Consider the following 17,503-nt stretch of genomic DNA (forward strand, 5'->3'; position numbering starts at 1 on the left):
AGAAGAGATTGCGTCAATTGCACAGATCGTTCGATTACCTTGAATGTCGGTTTCAAGCTTATCCCCAACCATGATGCACTCGGCCGGTGTAACTTTCAGGCATTGGCAGGCCTCCTCGAATATCCTCGGGTCAGGTTTTTCCCATGGAAGATCTCCGGAGACTAGAATGAGGTCGAAGTACTGGTTCAAGGAAAGCTTTTGAATTTTTTCCCACTGTGCGTTGGACGGTCCGTTTGTAATTAAACCGATGAGGTATTTCTTCCTGAGCTGAAGCAGCATGGAGACCGTGTCGCCGGTGAGCGCGAGGTAGTGGTATCTCAGCTCCAGCCATCTTTCGTAGACGGCTTTGTTCAGGTACGAGTAACTTTCGCCCAGCGCTTTGCTCCACAGTGATATCCTCCAGGCATCTAAACTATACTTTGGATTGTCCGGACATTTTCTAAACTGCTTCAAGTAACCAGTCGTTACTTTGCTTGACAATTCTTGCGGCACTCCGTACTCCTGAGTCAATTCCTCGGACAGCTAAAGTGCGATTGGATGGAAAAAAAAAGAAAAAAAAAAACAAATAAACAAACACACGAATTACAAATCTTGAATACTTCGACACGTGATGTTTAATTGCGATTGGTGGTAAATATTAAAACTTAGCAATAAAGATGAATTTTAAAAGAAATAGTCAAGTATGCAAGAGTTTTGCGCCGTATCCAATAATTCGTTCTCTCTCAAAATGATTGACGTTCTTAGTTTGGAAACAAGCAAAAATATATATCAAACTATTCCATATGCCGATATCATTGTTAAATTACTATCGCTAAAACTTATAAAAAAATTCATCTGATCGACGATCATTCCATAGTAAGTTTATGCAACTGGGTGCCGAATTCACAACTGATGAAATAAAAACAAACATAAGCAATCGGATGAGATGCCTTGATCGTTTTTAATTTTATTTTTTCTTATTCATTAGCTTGAAAGCTGGTTTTTAACTTTCGACAAGGATCAAATTATTGTATACGGCGTAAATATAAGAAGGCAAGGGTGAGAAAGGACGAATGTGATCAGGGATAAAGGCTGTTCAGTAGGACACTATATCATATTAATGATTACCTATAAAATGCATTGATTCATTCAAATCTTTGAGGCGATTATTGGACACTCGAAGTGGCCCCCACGATCACTGCTGTAATCACAACAAAATCAGTTGTGCCAACGACGGACTTAACAAGTACACCACTAGCAGACCTGATTGCAAAATGGGAAAACGATTCTTTGCAATCAATGAAAGCACAACACCCGTCATAAGATTATTAGGAAGACTATCGGGCGACTCTTTCTTCACCCACTTGGGGGACGTCTCTGGGTTTTTCCCTGCTTCGTTGATCGCAATACATTTTCCCACTTCTGACATACAATTGGTAATAATAAAAAATCATAAAAATGAATCTTACTCTTAGTCACTTGTACATTCCTTATCGTTAACTGATAAATCAAGCTTACGCTAATTGATTAAGATTACCATAAAATGAGGAAGGGATTGCGAAAGAAAAACAAGAAATGATTAATTTTTTTTTGAAATTATATCGTGTAATTTGGACGAGTAAAAAGATGAGAGTTAAAAAAAAAAAAAAAAAAAAACATCTCTTCATTCTTGGTTTTACAAATGTTGGTGTTAAAACTGTTATTAAATCAACTACCGTGTTACTTTTAGTATACGAATATTAATACATACAGAGTATTACCAGTAATAATAAATTACGTCATATTTGTACTATTCATAGTGTATGTTTATTGAAATTTTGTAGATACAAAAATAAAAATAACACAGCCGTTAAAATCGGCACATCAGTCTCTCACACGCGACAAGTTATCGTATAACATAGCATCAATACAGAATTGAGTTTAAGTATACATAGGTATATATTAATTAAACGTAATTCAAAATTTGAAAAATTATGAGAAAAAGTACAAAAGATGGAAGAAAAGAAAAGGGAAAAAAAAGCTGCAAAGAATAACAAGGGCGTATAGGAAATTTTTGTATTGGAAAGATTTTTGCAACAATCTTCGTCAACGGGGTAAAATAAGGGGGGACCATCGGATATCGAAAATCCGTTTTGAAATTACTAGTATACATTTTTTTAAAAACTCTTTCTTTGTTCTATCACCTAGTAACAGATGTACAGCGTAATACACACACACACACACACACACACATTTGAGTCTGCGCTAAAAACAGGGAGCACAAATCATGTGACTGTCGTATCCGCAGCTGTTGCCTCCAGCCAAGATGAATCCAATAATCTAATTATACCACGGAATCTAAGCGGTGGAAATACGAGGGCATACGACCAAGGAGATCCTTAGCGAAAGTGATATCTCAACTGCGCTCGGCGTTGTCGTCGATCTATTTTTACTCCCAATAGGGACTAAATATATTCACCAGAATAGTGCATAGTTCATTTGACACGCGCGACTTAGCCAAGTGCAACGGAAAGTCAAACTTGACTAGGAACACGACGGCACTAACGGTATGACTAACAGTTTTGGCTACAAGGCGTGCTATTTTTGACCCTTTTCGTCGAGACATGCTTGAATTCAAATTTGGAAAGACAATACATTTCGTTTGACAGTATCGACGTTATCTAAGCTATAAATACAGTGAAAAAAAAAATTAAAGAAAATGCCCTCGACACATGAAAGTTTCCTCTTTGCGATACGCCTGAATACTGGTGGCGCCGACTTGGGTAAATAAAAAAGCAAATCTTAATCTCCGAACAGATGTTTCCCAAGCTCCATCATGCGATGCGATCTACAGACAGTCAAGGCGCCGCATTTCTTCAGTACAGCAGCAACGCTTTCATCGGCAGTTACCAAGTGGCAGAGAAGATCTTCGTAGGCGGATTTAACGTTGGGCGGCAGGCCTCCGACCTTGACTTTTTTCAAAGTTTCAATGATTCCCTCAGCCCAGCCAGATTCAATAGCAAATTCCGACAGCCAAGGAACGAGTTGAAGTACGCCGGCCATTGTCTGCATGCCGAGGAACCATAGCTCCATTATTTCCATCCAATGTTCCTTGTACGATATCGCTACAACCAATTCGGTTGGATCGTTACTCTCATCGACGGTGTAGGCGTCCCATAGGAACCTTATGGTCGCCTGAATGTAGCGACATATGGAAAAGTCGTTCTTCTTGACGCGTTTGGCCTGCTGCTTCAGCAGAAGAAGTCCGAGTATGGCAAGGTGTCCGTGCAGCACCAGGTTCTCAGGGATCTGCTTGAGCTCAGGCAGGTTGTTGAATATGAACTTCAGCAGCGATATGAACGTCGGCGATTCCTCCACCATCTTGGCCTCTAGCACAGTTATGTTCATCAGAACGTTGCAGACGGAGACCATTGCGGCTCTGGAGTCCTTCATTTCGCTGAGTAGCGCAGGGGCGAGTTCCTTCTCCGGTTCTTTCAGTGCTTTCAACCGTTCTGATCTGGGAACAGGCGGCTTTTTGTAATAGACAATGGTCCAGTGATAAGACAAACACTCGAAAAGCACTTCCTCCTGTTTGTGCTTTAGTAAAATTTTTCGTGCCTCCTCTTCTACCGCCAGATAGCAAAGCGCCGGCAACAGAAGCCTCAGCACATCGACCTGGCTGAGTGGATCGTGGACTACAGGCTCGCCTGACGAGTTTCCTTCCTCGGGCTTAGCCGCCGCCTTCGATTTTTCCGACATTTTACGATTTCGATGAGCGTAAAACGTGTCGTTTGCTACTGTCAAGACGTACGGCAGGACCGAGTAAACCTGGGGTCGCATTGCCGACGTTTCTTGAGCCAACCACGCGGCAAGAACGCGGACCATGGCACAGACGAAGAGGCGCTCCTTTACGCCGGTGAGGTCTTTCATCTTCGAGACGGCGGTGAGAAGGCCAATTACCGCCGCAAATGCGCCCTTCAGCGCCGTGTACAAGGACTGTTTCTCCTTCTGCTCGAGATCCAGCTGATCGCTGGTTATGTAGGCGAGCGATATCTCCAGTATGGTGAAGCATGCCGTTATCAAATCCGCATTGCCGACAACAGCCTTGAGCTGTTTGCCCTCCAGTTGCATTCTGACCTCGATCGACGAGAGCTGGACCAGCAGCAGGAAGAACACCTTGGGCTTCTCCTCGTCCGAAAGCGCCCACTCGACGCCGAGCAACTCAAGCATTACAGCTGCGAGTTTGAGTGCCGGGTCCCTTTGATTCTTGCCAATTCTTGAGCCCAGGATGTCGTTCAGTGCCTTGTGGATGCTTCCTGGCCAGGACTCCTCCTTGGACGTCTCCTCGATGGCGTTTTGCCTGCATGACGAAAGCAGCGCCTGGAGTATGGTACAGACCTCGAATTTGCGCTCCGTATGGTCTGTTTCAAAGTCCAGAGCGATTTTGTTTATTATGGCGTGGAACGGCTTTGTGTCCACCGCGTCCCAGGCGTCGGGTCCAAAGGTTGTGACCAAGGTTACCAGGATATTCAGCGCTTCGTCCGTCTGAAAGCTCTTCTCCGCGTAGATTTCGCACATCTTTGGTATCGCCTTCTGCTGCAGCAGCGCCTTCTGACCTGGTGGATATTGGGCGATGCTCTGTAGGCAGGCGTAAGCCTCGCTCACAATGATCAGCGTGTCGTCGGGAGCGTCGTCGTCAGCTTTGGAGACGATCTCCAACAGTGCTGGAACGTGTCCCACCATGTCAGGGTGTGAGGCAAGCTCCTCGTCCCCGCAGAAAGCAGACAAAATCGACAGCGCGACCGACTTGTAGACCTGGGGCGGACAGTCGACGGGAACATTGTCGCTAGACAAAAGCTTCCGCATAAACTTAGCCCCGATCGCTTCGAACAACAGCTTCTTTGCCGCCGGGGTGCAGTCCTTTCCGTCGACTAGTTTAGTCACCATAAACAGCGCGGCAAACTTCTCGGAGTCGTTGCTAACCATCTTCAAGATGGCCACGCACTTCTTAACGCTCTCTGGTATGCTCATCTTGTCGATCAAACCTCTTGGCGTTTTGTTCAAAGCGTTATCTGCTCGTAATACAGGTCAATGCCCATGGGTTGGTGAAAATTAAAAGAGAAAGCGATCGCTGTCTCGTCTCCAGGTTTCGTCGCTCCGGGCTGTGTCTCAGATGTAACGGAGGCTGGTGAGAGAGCGTAAACAGAGCCAAGAAACTTAGTTTGAGAGTGTCACTGATCGACGACCACCACAGAGGCGCCCCGTCATGCACATTTCACGACACGCGACCAGTTCACAGAATTCTTTTTACTGTCTTCAGCACAGCACTTTTAAACTCCTATAAGAGTAGATATAAATACAAGGAGATGCGTTGATTATAACCTTGAATTTTGGAGCGGTGGCGGCGACGAACCGGCGAGCTTCAGATCCGGTGGACAAATCGAATGCCCGAAAGGCGACTAGAGTTTTTCGAGACGAGAGAAGCTGCGAGTTATAGCAAACGGGAGGAGGAAAGTCGCTATAAATAAACGGGATAGAAACGGCTATATCGGGATATTCCGTATCACGTTACCAGGAGGTTATTTTTAACCAAGACGCGAGTATCGTTCAACGATTCGCACCGCGTGCTCTAAGCGCCGAATGAAACGGGCGGTCTGCAGCAGAGCTTTTGACGTTAACATTGATGAAATCACATTCGGTGTCGTTTATTTTTATTATTACTGTTTATCTCAGGGCCTCCGTTTTAGACTTTCCCAACACGCGTTAAACTCTCGAGTCGATCCCTCTACACGTGAAGTCGTCGTCGCGTCGTCTGCTGTCAATTTAGGGGGGGGATAAAATAATAATTATGTTGGTAGCAGTGATTGACTTTTCCCAACTTTTCCGCATCAGCTGTTATACCGAAATCACAGAGAATAATTGAATGATACATAACCATTATTGATATTAAATTTTTGTAAATCACGAATTCAATACCTATATTAAACGTTCGTTCCTCAGTAAAATAGCTCAAATCTAGAAGGCCATTTACGTTATAACATGTAATCGTTGTTCAAATAGTTTCGTCGATAGATTGACATCATTCGACCACACGATGATAACGTCTGCATTTTTTTATTCAGCTCACAGAAATAATACCTGCATAACCCTTAAATGACGAATAAATCTTTTTAAATCAGAAGTATTGGATATCGGTTTAATATTAAAAGGTTACACATCAAACTGACGAGTAACTGCGAGGATAATGGATAAGACGGATAGAATTCTGCACTAAAGTGTGTAGAATGTGTAGAATAAGCTTTCATAGGTCAAGTTGACCAGAGTTCGTACGCTTTTTGGAATCTAAAAGTCCCCGATGTTTCTAAGCGTTTCAGCCTGGAAATAGGATTTATCCAGTAGCCTTCAAAGAAATATGCCGCTAATTTTTTTACATTAATACTAATATCTTCGATATTACTTAATAACTAACTTACTATCTAACAATTTACAAACGACAGCCTGCGATTTTCCGTAAGAAAAAAATCGAAAGAATGTTTGGTATTAAGTAATATACATAGAATGTATGAAGTGGTGCGACGAAACAAAATTTTACGTGCAATTTTTTTTATTAAGATCGACAGTACTTTGTATATAAGAACGAGTTTACTTGTTCGACAAACTCAAAATTTCAGTCTTACTTTAAAATTCTTGTGAGTTTACCCTGTGCGTGCGAACCCTGTTGACACTATGATTCTGGGCAATGGATTGAAATAATTAAATGTAGAGAGTTTAATCAGTGGTGTTTGTAAATCGAGTTACAAATTGCTACGCTATAACGAGCATCTAAACTTCAGCTGACGCAGATCAATGCGAATGTTTTTTAGCGACGAGAAGCGAGCACTGCTGCCAACGTAATTGGATCATCGAAAATTTTCGGTGCTTCAATCGAATCGAATAAAACGCGCACATCCGCGTCGCGATGCCGTGACGTCACGTGCCCTTCGAAAGTAGCTCGCACAGTGCGAAACATACGTTGGCGGTATTTTTCCAGAGATAGCTCGCCCCGCTCGCCGCCTCATTCGTTCGTTCGCAACGCGAATAGCGAACTAGTTGAAAGCGAGCGAGAGAATGAGAAGCAAACGGGTGTCTATGTACGGATTATTTTCTTCGATCCGTAATTTTTTCTTCTCTTTTCATTTTTGTCTGGCCCGTTTCCCCCGTTTCCCTCTCATTTTATTCGTTGCGGCGACGAGATATACGACATACACGCACACACGCACTGCAGGTAGCAATGAATCGGTGAAAATAAACGAAAGCAAGATGAACGCGTGACCGACGTCTTGGCTGATTTATTTTTCAGCACGTACCTTTCTACACGCTAAACTATCCCCCTTTCTAGTCTCGATCAACGTGTTGTCCAGGTCGAATAGAACTGTGGTTATAGCCGCAGCTGCTGCCGTTGTTGTCGTCGTTGAGTTTTTCCTTCCAAGAGCTGCCATCCTGTCTATGTATCGCTACCTTCTAGCTCGTACTAATTCCGCGCTGTTTGGCTCTGCTTTGACTTCTCTAATGCTCGGCAGACTCTTATGTGACAACATGAGCTTGTATTAATGAATTAACGACCTGCTGCTTCGTCGTTTGGCCACCCAACCAGTGGCAGGTACTGTACAACCAAGGCGGAGGAGTGGGGCAGCAGCGGTGGTTTTTTCACGTCTGACGTCACGGCTCTTGTGGTTTTTTTAATCGATGAGCATAGCAGTCTGATTTACCGGTCAAGTCGGTTGACTGAAACAGAACAACAACGTTATCGGACCGTCGGTAATTTTCAGTCGGTATACGTGTTACGTAAATATTATTACGGCGGGAAACAACGTTGTGACCCGACTCGAAATTTGACAGGATCGCGTAGAAGGTTCTTTTTTCGCTTCGTCCAGCAGGCGAAAAATTAATTCAATGTCGGTAACGGCTACGGCAACTACTGCGTCTATCCAGGGCGACGAGGATTTAGAAGAGTTTAATCCACAGGCGAAACTGATAAAGGCTATAGAAGTGAGTAATGAATGCGAAGAAGTGTGTTACCCAACCTAACCTAAATCGGCCCAACTGAGGATTAAGTGAACTCTCTCTAACCATAAAATATTCCCGCCTATTAGCTTGTTTTCTCACCGCTCGTCGGAACAAGTATCAAAGTGTAAAATGCATGTTTCTTTTTTCAGGGTAATGGCATTACGGCGGGTGATGTTAAAAAACTGCAGGAAGCGGGTTACTACACTGTCGAGTCAGTGGCGTACACGCCAAAGAAGCAGCTCACCACGATAAAAGGGCTGAGCGAGGCAAAGGTAGAGAAAATACTGGATGCTGCGTACAAGATGGTGGTGATGGGCTTTAAGACTGCAACCGAGATCCATCAGTACAGGGCGAACACTGTATATCTAACGACAGGATCCGCGGAACTGGACAGGCTCCTGGGTGGAGGGATTGAGACGGGTTCGATAACCGAGATATTCGGGGAATTCCGAACAGGCAAAACGCAGATATGTCATACGCTTGCGGTCAACTGCCAGTTGCCAGTGGACATGGGCGGTGGAGAAGGAAAGTGCCTTTACATCGATACGGAGGGCACGTTTCGTCCCGAGAGGATAATCGCAGTAGCTGAACGGTACAAGATCAGCTCCGAGTCTGTTTTGGACAATGTCGCCTGTGCTAGAGCCTTCAATACCGACCACCAGACACAGCTGCTCATTCAAGCTTCTGCGATGATGACAGAGTCTCGATACGCGCTGCTAATTGTCGACAGCGCCACAGGTCTCTATAGAACGGACTATTCGGGTAGGGGGGAATTGTCCGCCAGACAAATGCACCTTGCTAGGTTTCTAAGGATGCTTCTGAGAATTGCCGACGAGCACGGCGTAGCAGTCGTAATAACGAACCAGGTTGTAGCCCAGGTCGACGGCGCGGCCAGTATGTTTGGCGGCGATCAGAAGAAGCCCATCGGCGGTAACATCATCGCTCACGCCAGTACCACAAGATTGTACTTGAGGAAGGGCAGGGGCGAGACTAGAGTTTGCAAAATATATGACTCGCCCTGTCTTCCCGAGAGCGAAGCTATGTTTTCTATAAATTCGGACGGCATTGGGGACGCTAAAGAATAATTTTGATAACGAGTTGACAAAGTTTTGTGATACGATATACTATATAGGATAATATAACTCTAAGATAAAAGATTTAATATTTTTATATATGAGAACGTATTTCTATCGTAGATTGTAATGTTTAATTTATCAGTAATCGTTAAGCAATTTAATTACGATATATAAATAAATAAATGAATAATTCCCCTTGTGTAAAAATTGTTTGATGGGCAGTAATTTAAAATGTGTATTATCAATTAACAAAGAAAACGCAAATGATAATGAAATAAACTTTCTTTGCTTTTTTATAAATCATTTTCATTCGTTATTCCAGAGCCTTGAACATTTTTTAACATAATCATCTGAACTCCTTAGGCAATTTTATTTATTTATTTATACACGAATAAGCCGATGGAATTATGGACTTTAAAATTTTTTTTTAGTTCAAGATTTGAAAATCGAATTCGATTCTTACACACTTGGAATCGATGCTAGAAAAATTCGATTGGTAAATTATCGATACAAAAAAGAGAATTTTTTAGCCATCCTTAATTAATGTCCTTCATCCTGGTGAGTTGTTACCACTGAAATATATATACGTGATTGTTATAGGTATACCTCTCATGGGTGTAGTACACATGACACCCGTGCGTGACACAAGCAGCCGGCGAAAATTGCTGTTAGGTTAAGTTATCAATGACGCAATCGTGTCAGTTTTATCATCGCGCATAATTTTGATCCCAGCTCATCGTCGTTCGTTGGGAAGATAAAAAGTATACAACTGTTTGGTGTTAAACGGTCTTGAATAATTCCAGATTTAAAGGTGGAGCCTGTTTCCTTACTTCCGTTAATTTTCAATATTCTCCTCTGTCTAATTGTTCACAATATTTTCTCAATCATCATCATTATGTACAAACGATGCGTGTCGCGAATGTTGCTGCAGCGTAGAGTAAACAATAGCTACATTAGCAGAAAGACAAACACGAGTCGCGCGTACGCCGCGAAAAGTTTAATGAACATGGAGAGGTCGTTTGTTACACGCAAATTCGAGTCAATAACAGACATTAAATGGAGGGTGAATAACGTGAAAAGAGGTTATTGTTTTTGGTGGGTTCACGAAGGATTCAACAATTGTAAAATCTCAACATCACCAGCGTCTTGTGATCTCTCGTCAGCTTACCAACTCTCGAATTCCTCGCTCTCTTATCGAATCAACGTTTTCCTTCTTTTCAGTCAATCTCGTGCTTTCGCAATGACGTCAGACGACTACTCTCACTTCACGCTTCCCAACAACCAGCCAGTCGTCGCCTTAGAATGTGAAACTGCCTTCAACGCTTTGACCACCAAAGAGAAACTCTACGCTCACTATCTCAGCCAGGCTGCCTGGAATGGCGGCCTGATCGTTCTGATTCAAACCTCCGTTGAATCGCCCCTAATATTTGCCCTCCTCCACTCGATCTTTTCCGCCGAGCCGATAGCAGACCTCAAAAAGTCTGCAGTTGCTGCCGGAGTGACCGAAGATGAATTTACGGTAACGGAAATAAGGATCTACTTTCTACAAGTATTTCTGCGACCTTGTTAGCCGATCAATACTTTAATCGGTCCCTCCCGCACCTTTTCAGGCATTCCTAGTCTATGCGGCAGGATTTTTATCCAACGCAGGGAACTACAAGTCTTTCGGAGATAGTAAGATCGTGCCAAACTTGAAGAAGACAAAGTTTGAGGCTATTGTCAAGGTCTCCAAGGCTTACTCGCAGAGTTCGCAAGACGTGCAGTCCCTTTGGGATAAAGTAGAAGCGAGGCTCTACTCGCTCAACGACAGGGCCAAGTCGCTCGGCCTCGGCGACAAAGGGACAACGACCTACTTCTCTGCCAACTGCACGACGGAGGATGCTGACCTGGTGAACAGGTTAGATGCTAGATGTTTTAATGGTGTTTCCGTAACAATGCTGGAAAGCAAATTAAGAGAGAAAGCCTAAGGGTATATAGTACTGTATAAGAATAGAACTTATACAGTTGTTGACTTAAAACTAAAGGTTCATGCAGAGCAAGGGATTGGAGTCGTACAACGCGCGGTGCTTTAAGACGGTGCAACCTGCGACTGACGCTGGCAAAAAGGGCTCCGTAAAGTACGAGATTAGGCTGGCGTCTGTAATGACTGAGGACGATCCAAAGATTACACTGCCCGAAGAGACGTTCGAAGAGTCCAAGTTCAGGGTAACAAGAGGCGACTACAGCAAGCTGCTCATCCCTGTTGTGGATAACCTGAGAAAAGCGAAGGAGTACGCGTCCAACGAGACGGAGAAACAAATGCTGGACAAGTACATCGGTCACTTCAGTAGCGGTTCGCTGAACGAGCACAAGGACGGATCAAGATTTTGGATCAAGGACAAGGGGCCGGCTATAGAAACGTACATCGGGTTCATAGAGACGTACAGAGACCCTGCAGGCCAGCGGGGTGAGTTCGAAGGGTTTGTAGCGATGGTGAACAGCGAGATGTCCCAGAAGTTCACTACGCTCGTCAACAGGGCGGAGGAACTACTGAAAAGGCTACCCTGGGGCCAGGACTTTGAGAAGGATGAGTTCCTGCGGCCGGACTTTACCAGTTTGGACGTCTTGACTTTCGCCGGGTCAGGCATTCCCGCCGGTATAAACATACCCAACTATGACGAGATCCGACAGTCGGAGGGGTTCAAGAACGTCTCTTTGGGAAACGTCATACCCGCGAACATGAAGCAGGACGTAATACCGTTTCTGTCCGACGAGGACCAGGTGCTACTGAACAAGTTCAGGATCCAGAGCTTCGAGGTGCAGGTCGGACTCCACGAGCTTCTTGGTCACGGCAGTGGGAAGCTCTTCAGAAAGCTGCCCTCCGACAAGTTCAACTTCGATATTGAGCGTGTGAAGAATCCGCTCAATGGGGAGCCGATCACAAAGTATTTCAATGAGGGTGAAACATACGATTCTAAGTTCGGCGCTATGGGTTCCACCTATGAGGAGTGCCGGGCCGAAGCTGTTGGCTTGTATCTCAGCCTGGAGAAGGACATAATAAAAATATTTGGGTACGAAGGACAGGATGCGGATGATATAATATATGTAAACTGGCTCAGTCTATTGTGGAACGGGTGTGCGAAGGCACTCGAGATGTATCAGCCGTCGACGAAGAAGTGGCTTCAAGCGCATTCGCAGGCGCGTTACGTCCTGCTCAGAGTTTGCCTAGAAGCGGGAGAGGGACTGATCAACGTTGTGGAAAGCGAGCCGGGCAAAAACCTGAGGATTGTTTTGGACAGAAGCAAGATAGCCACGGTCGGAAAGACCGCGATCGGACAATTTCTCACAAAGTTACAAGTCTATAAGAGCACGGGTGACGTTGAAGCAGCTAAAGCCATGTACGACAAGTATAGTGAGGTCCCTGAATCCGGGTTTAAGCCCTGGGCACTTTGGAGAAAAATTGTTCTTGATCATAAACAGCCGAGGAAAATATTCGTTCAGTCTAACACATTTGTGAATAGTGGTAAGTATTGGTTTGAGAAGTTAGTTTCAATGCTTTTTAACTACGGAACGTCCACAGATTTATATTCTTGCGACGGATTGATAATAGCTTAATGACTAATTACCCATTCTTCAATTTTTCCAGATGCTAGTAAACCACTCAGCGGCGTTACGCTGAAAAACTACGAGCCGACGTTTGATGGGTTGATAGAGTCTTGGGTTGATCGTTTCCCGTCTACCGAGGTGACCACGACCCTTCTCGAACTGTGGGCAAAGGACCAGAAATACTTTTCGGAATAGGAAAAAGAACGCGGCTGCAAAATTTGCGTCAATTCAGGGTGTTGCATGTGATGCAGTAGTATCGATAAGTACCACTGATGTATACACATTTTTCGACCTTTTTTTTTAACGGATGTGGTTTCTTGGCGTCGAAGGTCTTCTCGGAACTAAAATTTTTTATACTTAAGAATGTATGTACATAACAAAAGTATTGCACTAACTAACAAAACAAGAACGGTTGACATGAATTGAAGCAAAGACAAAGGGAACAAGATTATGGCAAGAAACACTGGCAAATTCCTACCACTATTATTGTTCTACTTACTTACAGATACATCAAACACCGCTGAAAATCAGTCAATTACATATAAATAGCAAACAAAAACCTACGTAAATTATTTGTATCCGGTATTGAAGCCTCAGTCGTCATCGTCATCTTTCCAAAGCGCTGAAACGTCAATCACATCATCGACGCTGTATTAATTGACCTTCGACATTGAGAAATCACGCCCGTACCGCTAATGTCTAACAATTATAAGAATAAGGGCTGCGCGGGTACTGAAATTCTTCGGGTTGGGTCGGGACAAATCTATCAGTTTCAAAGTTGGGTTCCAGAGATTTTTGGGATTCTTGAAAAACTGGAAATCCTCGAAAAGATCAGGGTTCTCGAAATCAGTTTTGTGGAAGTTTTCGGTATTCCTGGATCTCCCGATAAAAGATGATATACTTTTTACAGAAAATATTGATGCCATTTAGATATACTATTTACTATGAGTATTTAGTATCGGTCTAATTTTATAAATATTAGTAATTTGGTTAAAACCTGATCCGACACTAACCCGTCCCGAACTCGAACTTTTTTTCCCAACATTTCGGGAATCCGCACAGCCCCAATAAGAATAGTGATAACATTAAATAACAGTAAGTATATAAAATACTTACAAAACAGTTTTATACAATATTGTATCAAATGAAATATTGATAACATTAATAATTATCTCGTTGTATTTTTATCCGTTCCGGCTCACGATCTTCTGAAACCTTTCCTCAATCACAACAAGAGTGAATTGTCTGTTCGTGGTTTGTATAAAAATAATTTTTGTTAGTTAAATATCGAATACTCAAATTGGTTAAGGGAATTCAAATAGAAAATATTAGGGGGTGTCATCTCTTAGTAGAATTTTGAAATATAATGAGATATGTATGAAACAAATGTTTGGAATCAATTTTCGAGGTGACTAGACGGTAAGAGCTAGTCGATAAGCCATTTATATCGTATACCCCGTACACAACGAGTGCGGATACGTTGCCGTCATTTTTTCTGCATTAGTAATTAGTTCCGGCAACCTACCGCGAGCGTCGCTACTGCGCGGTATCTTCTACTATCTTCAGGGCTTCCACGGTATTCTGGAACGCCGTGAAATTCGAACGAGTTGGCGTCGCATCCTGCGCTGCGAATTTGTGTAATTTTGAGCTGAATTTAATGGTTTTTCGTAATTAACTCGATTCGTGGGGCTGCACTTGGTAAGGAATCGTTAAATAAACATTTCAAAGTCACTCAGAGTTATATTTTAATCGTAAATCAGCAACTTTTTTTTTCTTTTTTCAACGGCAAACAAATGACCATCTATCGAAGTTTGGTCGTTCCTTTCGTGCACCGGAGATGTTGCACCGGGACTAAATTCGTAAATATTTTCGGGATATTCGTAAAGAACTCATTTGTTGCATGTGCTATTTATTCTAGAACGTTTCGTTTTCGTTTCGTTGTGATTATTTCGGGTCTAGAAGTGATATACGATCGCTACAGCGACATACTGAAGTATTCAATCGCGTTTTCACAAAGCTGTTCATCATTGTTCTTCACAGATTGCGTGTGGCGTCGTTTATAGTACGAATTGCGTGTGAATTATGCGATAGAAACAGCAAATACAAACCCTTCGACACGGAATAACTGTTATTTCGAATTTTCAACAGGCATATGAGCGAGCTCCAGAGCTGAAAGCTATCGACTTTACGAGGGTGAAAATCATCGCGATGGAAGCCAGTGATGGCTTGGGGTCGACACTGAGAGGTGATTTGGCCGATGCTACATTTTCGAAACATCTAGCGATCGGTAAATATTGCATGTAAATTGTTGATGTTCGAGATGCTGGTTTCTTTGCCGCTGATTTTATATATGATTTTATATATGATAAAATTAAATAACAGTAAGTATATAAAATGCTTACAAAACAATTTTATACACTATTGTTTCGAAAGAAATATTGATAACATTAATAATTATCTCGGTGTATTGTCTTGTAATCATCTCCAACCTTTCCTCAATCGTACCAAGAGTGTGAATTGTCTTTTCGTGGTTTGTATAAAAATAATTTTTGTTAGTTAAATATCGGACGTTCAATTGGTTAAGGGAATTCAAATAGAAAATATTAGGGGGTGTTATCTCCTAGTAGAATCTTGAAATATAATGAGATATGTATGAAACAAATGTTTGGAATCAATTTTCGAGGTGACTAGACGGTAAGAGCTAGTCGATAAGCCATTTATATCGTATACCCCGTACACAACGAGTGCGGATACGTTGCCGTCATTTTTTCTGCATCGGTAATTAGTTCCGGCAACCTACTGCGAGCGTCGCTACTGCGCGGTATCTTCTACTATCTTCAGGGCTTCCACGGTATTCTGGAACGCCGTGAAATTCGAACGAGTTGGCGTCGCATCGTGCGGTGCGAATTTGTGTAATTTTGAGCTGAATTTAATGGTTTTTCGTAATTAACTCGATTCGTGGGGCTGCACTTGGTAAGGAATCGCTAAATAAACATTTCAAAGTCACTCAGAGCTGTATTTTAATCGTAAATCAGCAACTTTTTTTTTCTTTTTTCAACGGCGAACAAATGACTATCTATCGAAGTTTGGTCGTTCCTTTCGTGCACCGGAGATGTTACACTGGGACTAAATTCGTAAATATTTTCGGGATATTCGTAAAGAAATCATTTGTTGGATGTGCTATTTATTCTAGAACGTTCCGTTTTCGGTTTGTTGTGATTATTTCGGGTCTAGAAGTGATATACGATCGCTACAGCGACATACTGAAGTATTCAATCGTGTTTTCACAAAGCTGTTCATCATTGTTCTTCACAGATTGCGTGTGGCGTCGTTTATAGTACGAATTGCGTGTGAATTATGCGATAGAAACAGCAAATACAAACCCTTCGACACGGTATAACTGTTGTTTCGAATTTTCAACAGGCATATGAGCGAGCTCCAGAGCTGAAAGCTATCGACTTTACGAGGGTGAAAATCATCGCGATCGAAGCCAGTGATGGCTTGGGGTCGACACTGAGAGGTGATTTGGCCGATGCTACATTTTCGAAACATCTAGCGATCGGTAAATATTGCATGTGAATTGTTGATGTGTCGAGATGCTGGTTTCTTTGCCTCTGATTTTATACGTAAATGCAGTGAAATATTTTCGTTGTAGAGTCTCTTTCACTCTCAAATGTTTTGAAATATCGATAATTCGGCCTTAAGCTTGACATTGCGAAATGTTAAATACATTTTCCTCCCTGCAAACAGCGAATCTCACTTTTCGCCTTGACAGGCCGCAGGCAACCCGGTATACGAGCACTGTCGTAACGAAATTTTCAAATTATTAGCTTCAATATAGGGAGAAATAATCGGACGAATTATCAAATTTGACAATTGTATCGGTAGAAATGATATCGTTTTGTCGAAAAATACACTTTCTGTGGGCATACATTTTGTAGATTGTATTGTTGTTCAGTTCAGAATTTTACACCGAAGATTGCCACACTATTTCCTGTACGTGAAAAAAATTGCAAATCAGGTTTTTTTTTTGGCTTTATGGTTATAAACTAGAAAAAGTATATGATATCAGTAAATGTCCGCTGCTTTTTCACTCTTTATTGCTTATTGCACGCATTCAACTTTGCGGTCAAATTTTACTCACGTGCGTCTTTAAGGTAGCCAGTCTTCAATGTCAAACGCGTGTCCCTGTTCTTTGCGTCGAAAATCTTTATCGTCTATTCGTGTCTCTCGTTTTAGTAGATAAAAAATGAATATTCAAAGAAAACCATATCGTCTGGCTTGAGAAAAATGGCACACTAATCGGTATAATTTAACATATTAAGATCATGCATGTGTCGAATATTACATTCATATACGGATTGCGGAAATGAAATATAGGTATATTCACAAAATGTTGTGCCTTTTTATCTGATTACAGAAATAAACTGTAGCAAGATTGATCACGGTTATCGAATATTTGAGTCTAGTCATCTAAGGAATTTGGATACTGGAAAACAGAATGCAGTAGCTGAGCGGGCCACAATTTATAAATCGCGTAAAGGTACACGTTCGAGATCATTTTTTATTGCATTATCATGCTATTTTCACTGTAAGAAAGTTGCTCATCATACACGAAAACCATAATAATATTTGAATGCTCTGCGTATTGATTTTAAAAATAAAGTAACATTACATGTCATTGTTTTTTATCTAATAACAGGAACAGACCGCATTTAACAAAGATCCGGACGATCGTGGACGTATGCCACTGCATTCAATGTATGAAGCAGCAAGCAAGAGGTGAGAACCGATATGATTTTGAATTGCCATGTCGCTTTTAATCACCGATGATTGTA

At 42.4% G+C, this 17,503-nt stretch overlaps 4 protein-coding genes across 6 annotated transcripts in view; 2 read left to right on the top strand and 2 right to left on the bottom strand.

Moving 5' to 3' along the window:
- Window positions 1–7,600, bottom strand: part of LOC107220601 (N-acylneuraminate-9-phosphatase) — a 10,087-nt gene extending 2,487 nt beyond the window's left edge. Inside the window, exons 1-2 of the mRNA XM_015659259.2 lie at window positions 7,305–7,600; window positions 39–522 (exon numbers count right to left, since the gene is read on the bottom strand). Of these exons, the coding sequence (XP_015514745.1) occupies window positions 39–522; window positions 7,305–7,436 (616 nt within the window). The 5' untranslated portion in view covers window positions 7,437–7,600. The remainder of the gene's footprint in view (window positions 1–38; window positions 523–7,304) is intronic.
- LOC107220600 (neurochondrin homolog) lies at window positions 1,767–7,291 on the bottom strand. Its single transcript, XM_015659258.2, has one exon. The coding sequence runs from the start codon at window positions 4,987–4,989 to the stop codon at window positions 2,761–2,763; it is 2,229 nt and encodes a 742-aa protein (XP_015514744.1). The 5' UTR covers window positions 4,990–7,291; the 3' UTR covers window positions 1,767–2,760.
- A 160-nt stretch (window positions 7,601–7,760) lies between the features above and the next one.
- LOC107220595 (DNA repair protein RAD51 homolog A) lies at window positions 7,761–9,337 on the top strand. Its single transcript, XM_015659253.2, has 2 exons — window positions 7,761–7,986; window positions 8,154–9,337. The coding sequence occupies exons 1-2, from the start codon at window positions 7,891–7,893 to the stop codon at window positions 9,087–9,089; spliced, it is 1,032 nt and encodes a 343-aa protein (XP_015514739.1). The 5' UTR covers window positions 7,761–7,890; the 3' UTR covers window positions 9,090–9,337.
- Window positions 9,338–9,604: 267 nt separating this feature from the next.
- Window positions 9,605–13,852, top strand: LOC107220609 (dipeptidyl peptidase 3). Of its 3 annotated transcripts, none has more exons than XM_046745434.1 (5): window positions 9,605–9,638; window positions 10,302–10,599; window positions 10,691–10,977; window positions 11,105–12,582; window positions 12,706–13,852. In XM_046745434.1, the coding sequence occupies exons 2-5, from the start codon at window positions 10,321–10,323 to the stop codon at window positions 12,858–12,860; spliced, it is 2,199 nt and encodes a 732-aa protein (XP_046601390.1). In that variant the 5' UTR covers window positions 9,605–9,638; window positions 10,302–10,320; the 3' UTR covers window positions 12,861–13,852. The 3 variants fall into 3 exon arrangements, with proteins under 3 accessions (XP_046601390.1, XP_015514757.1, XP_015514756.2); XM_015659271.2 differs by lacking the exon at window positions 9,605–9,638 and adding an exon at window positions 9,694–9,891; XM_015659270.2 differs by lacking the exon at window positions 9,605–9,638 and adding an exon at window positions 9,905–10,175.
- Window positions 13,853–17,503: the final 3,651 nt, after the last annotated feature.

This window comes from Neodiprion lecontei, chromosome 7 (assembly GCF_021901455.1).
Source record: "Neodiprion lecontei isolate iyNeoLeco1 chromosome 7, iyNeoLeco1.1, whole genome shotgun sequence".
In the NCBI taxonomy this organism is placed as follows: Eukaryota; Metazoa; Arthropoda; class Insecta; order Hymenoptera; family Diprionidae; genus Neodiprion; species Neodiprion lecontei.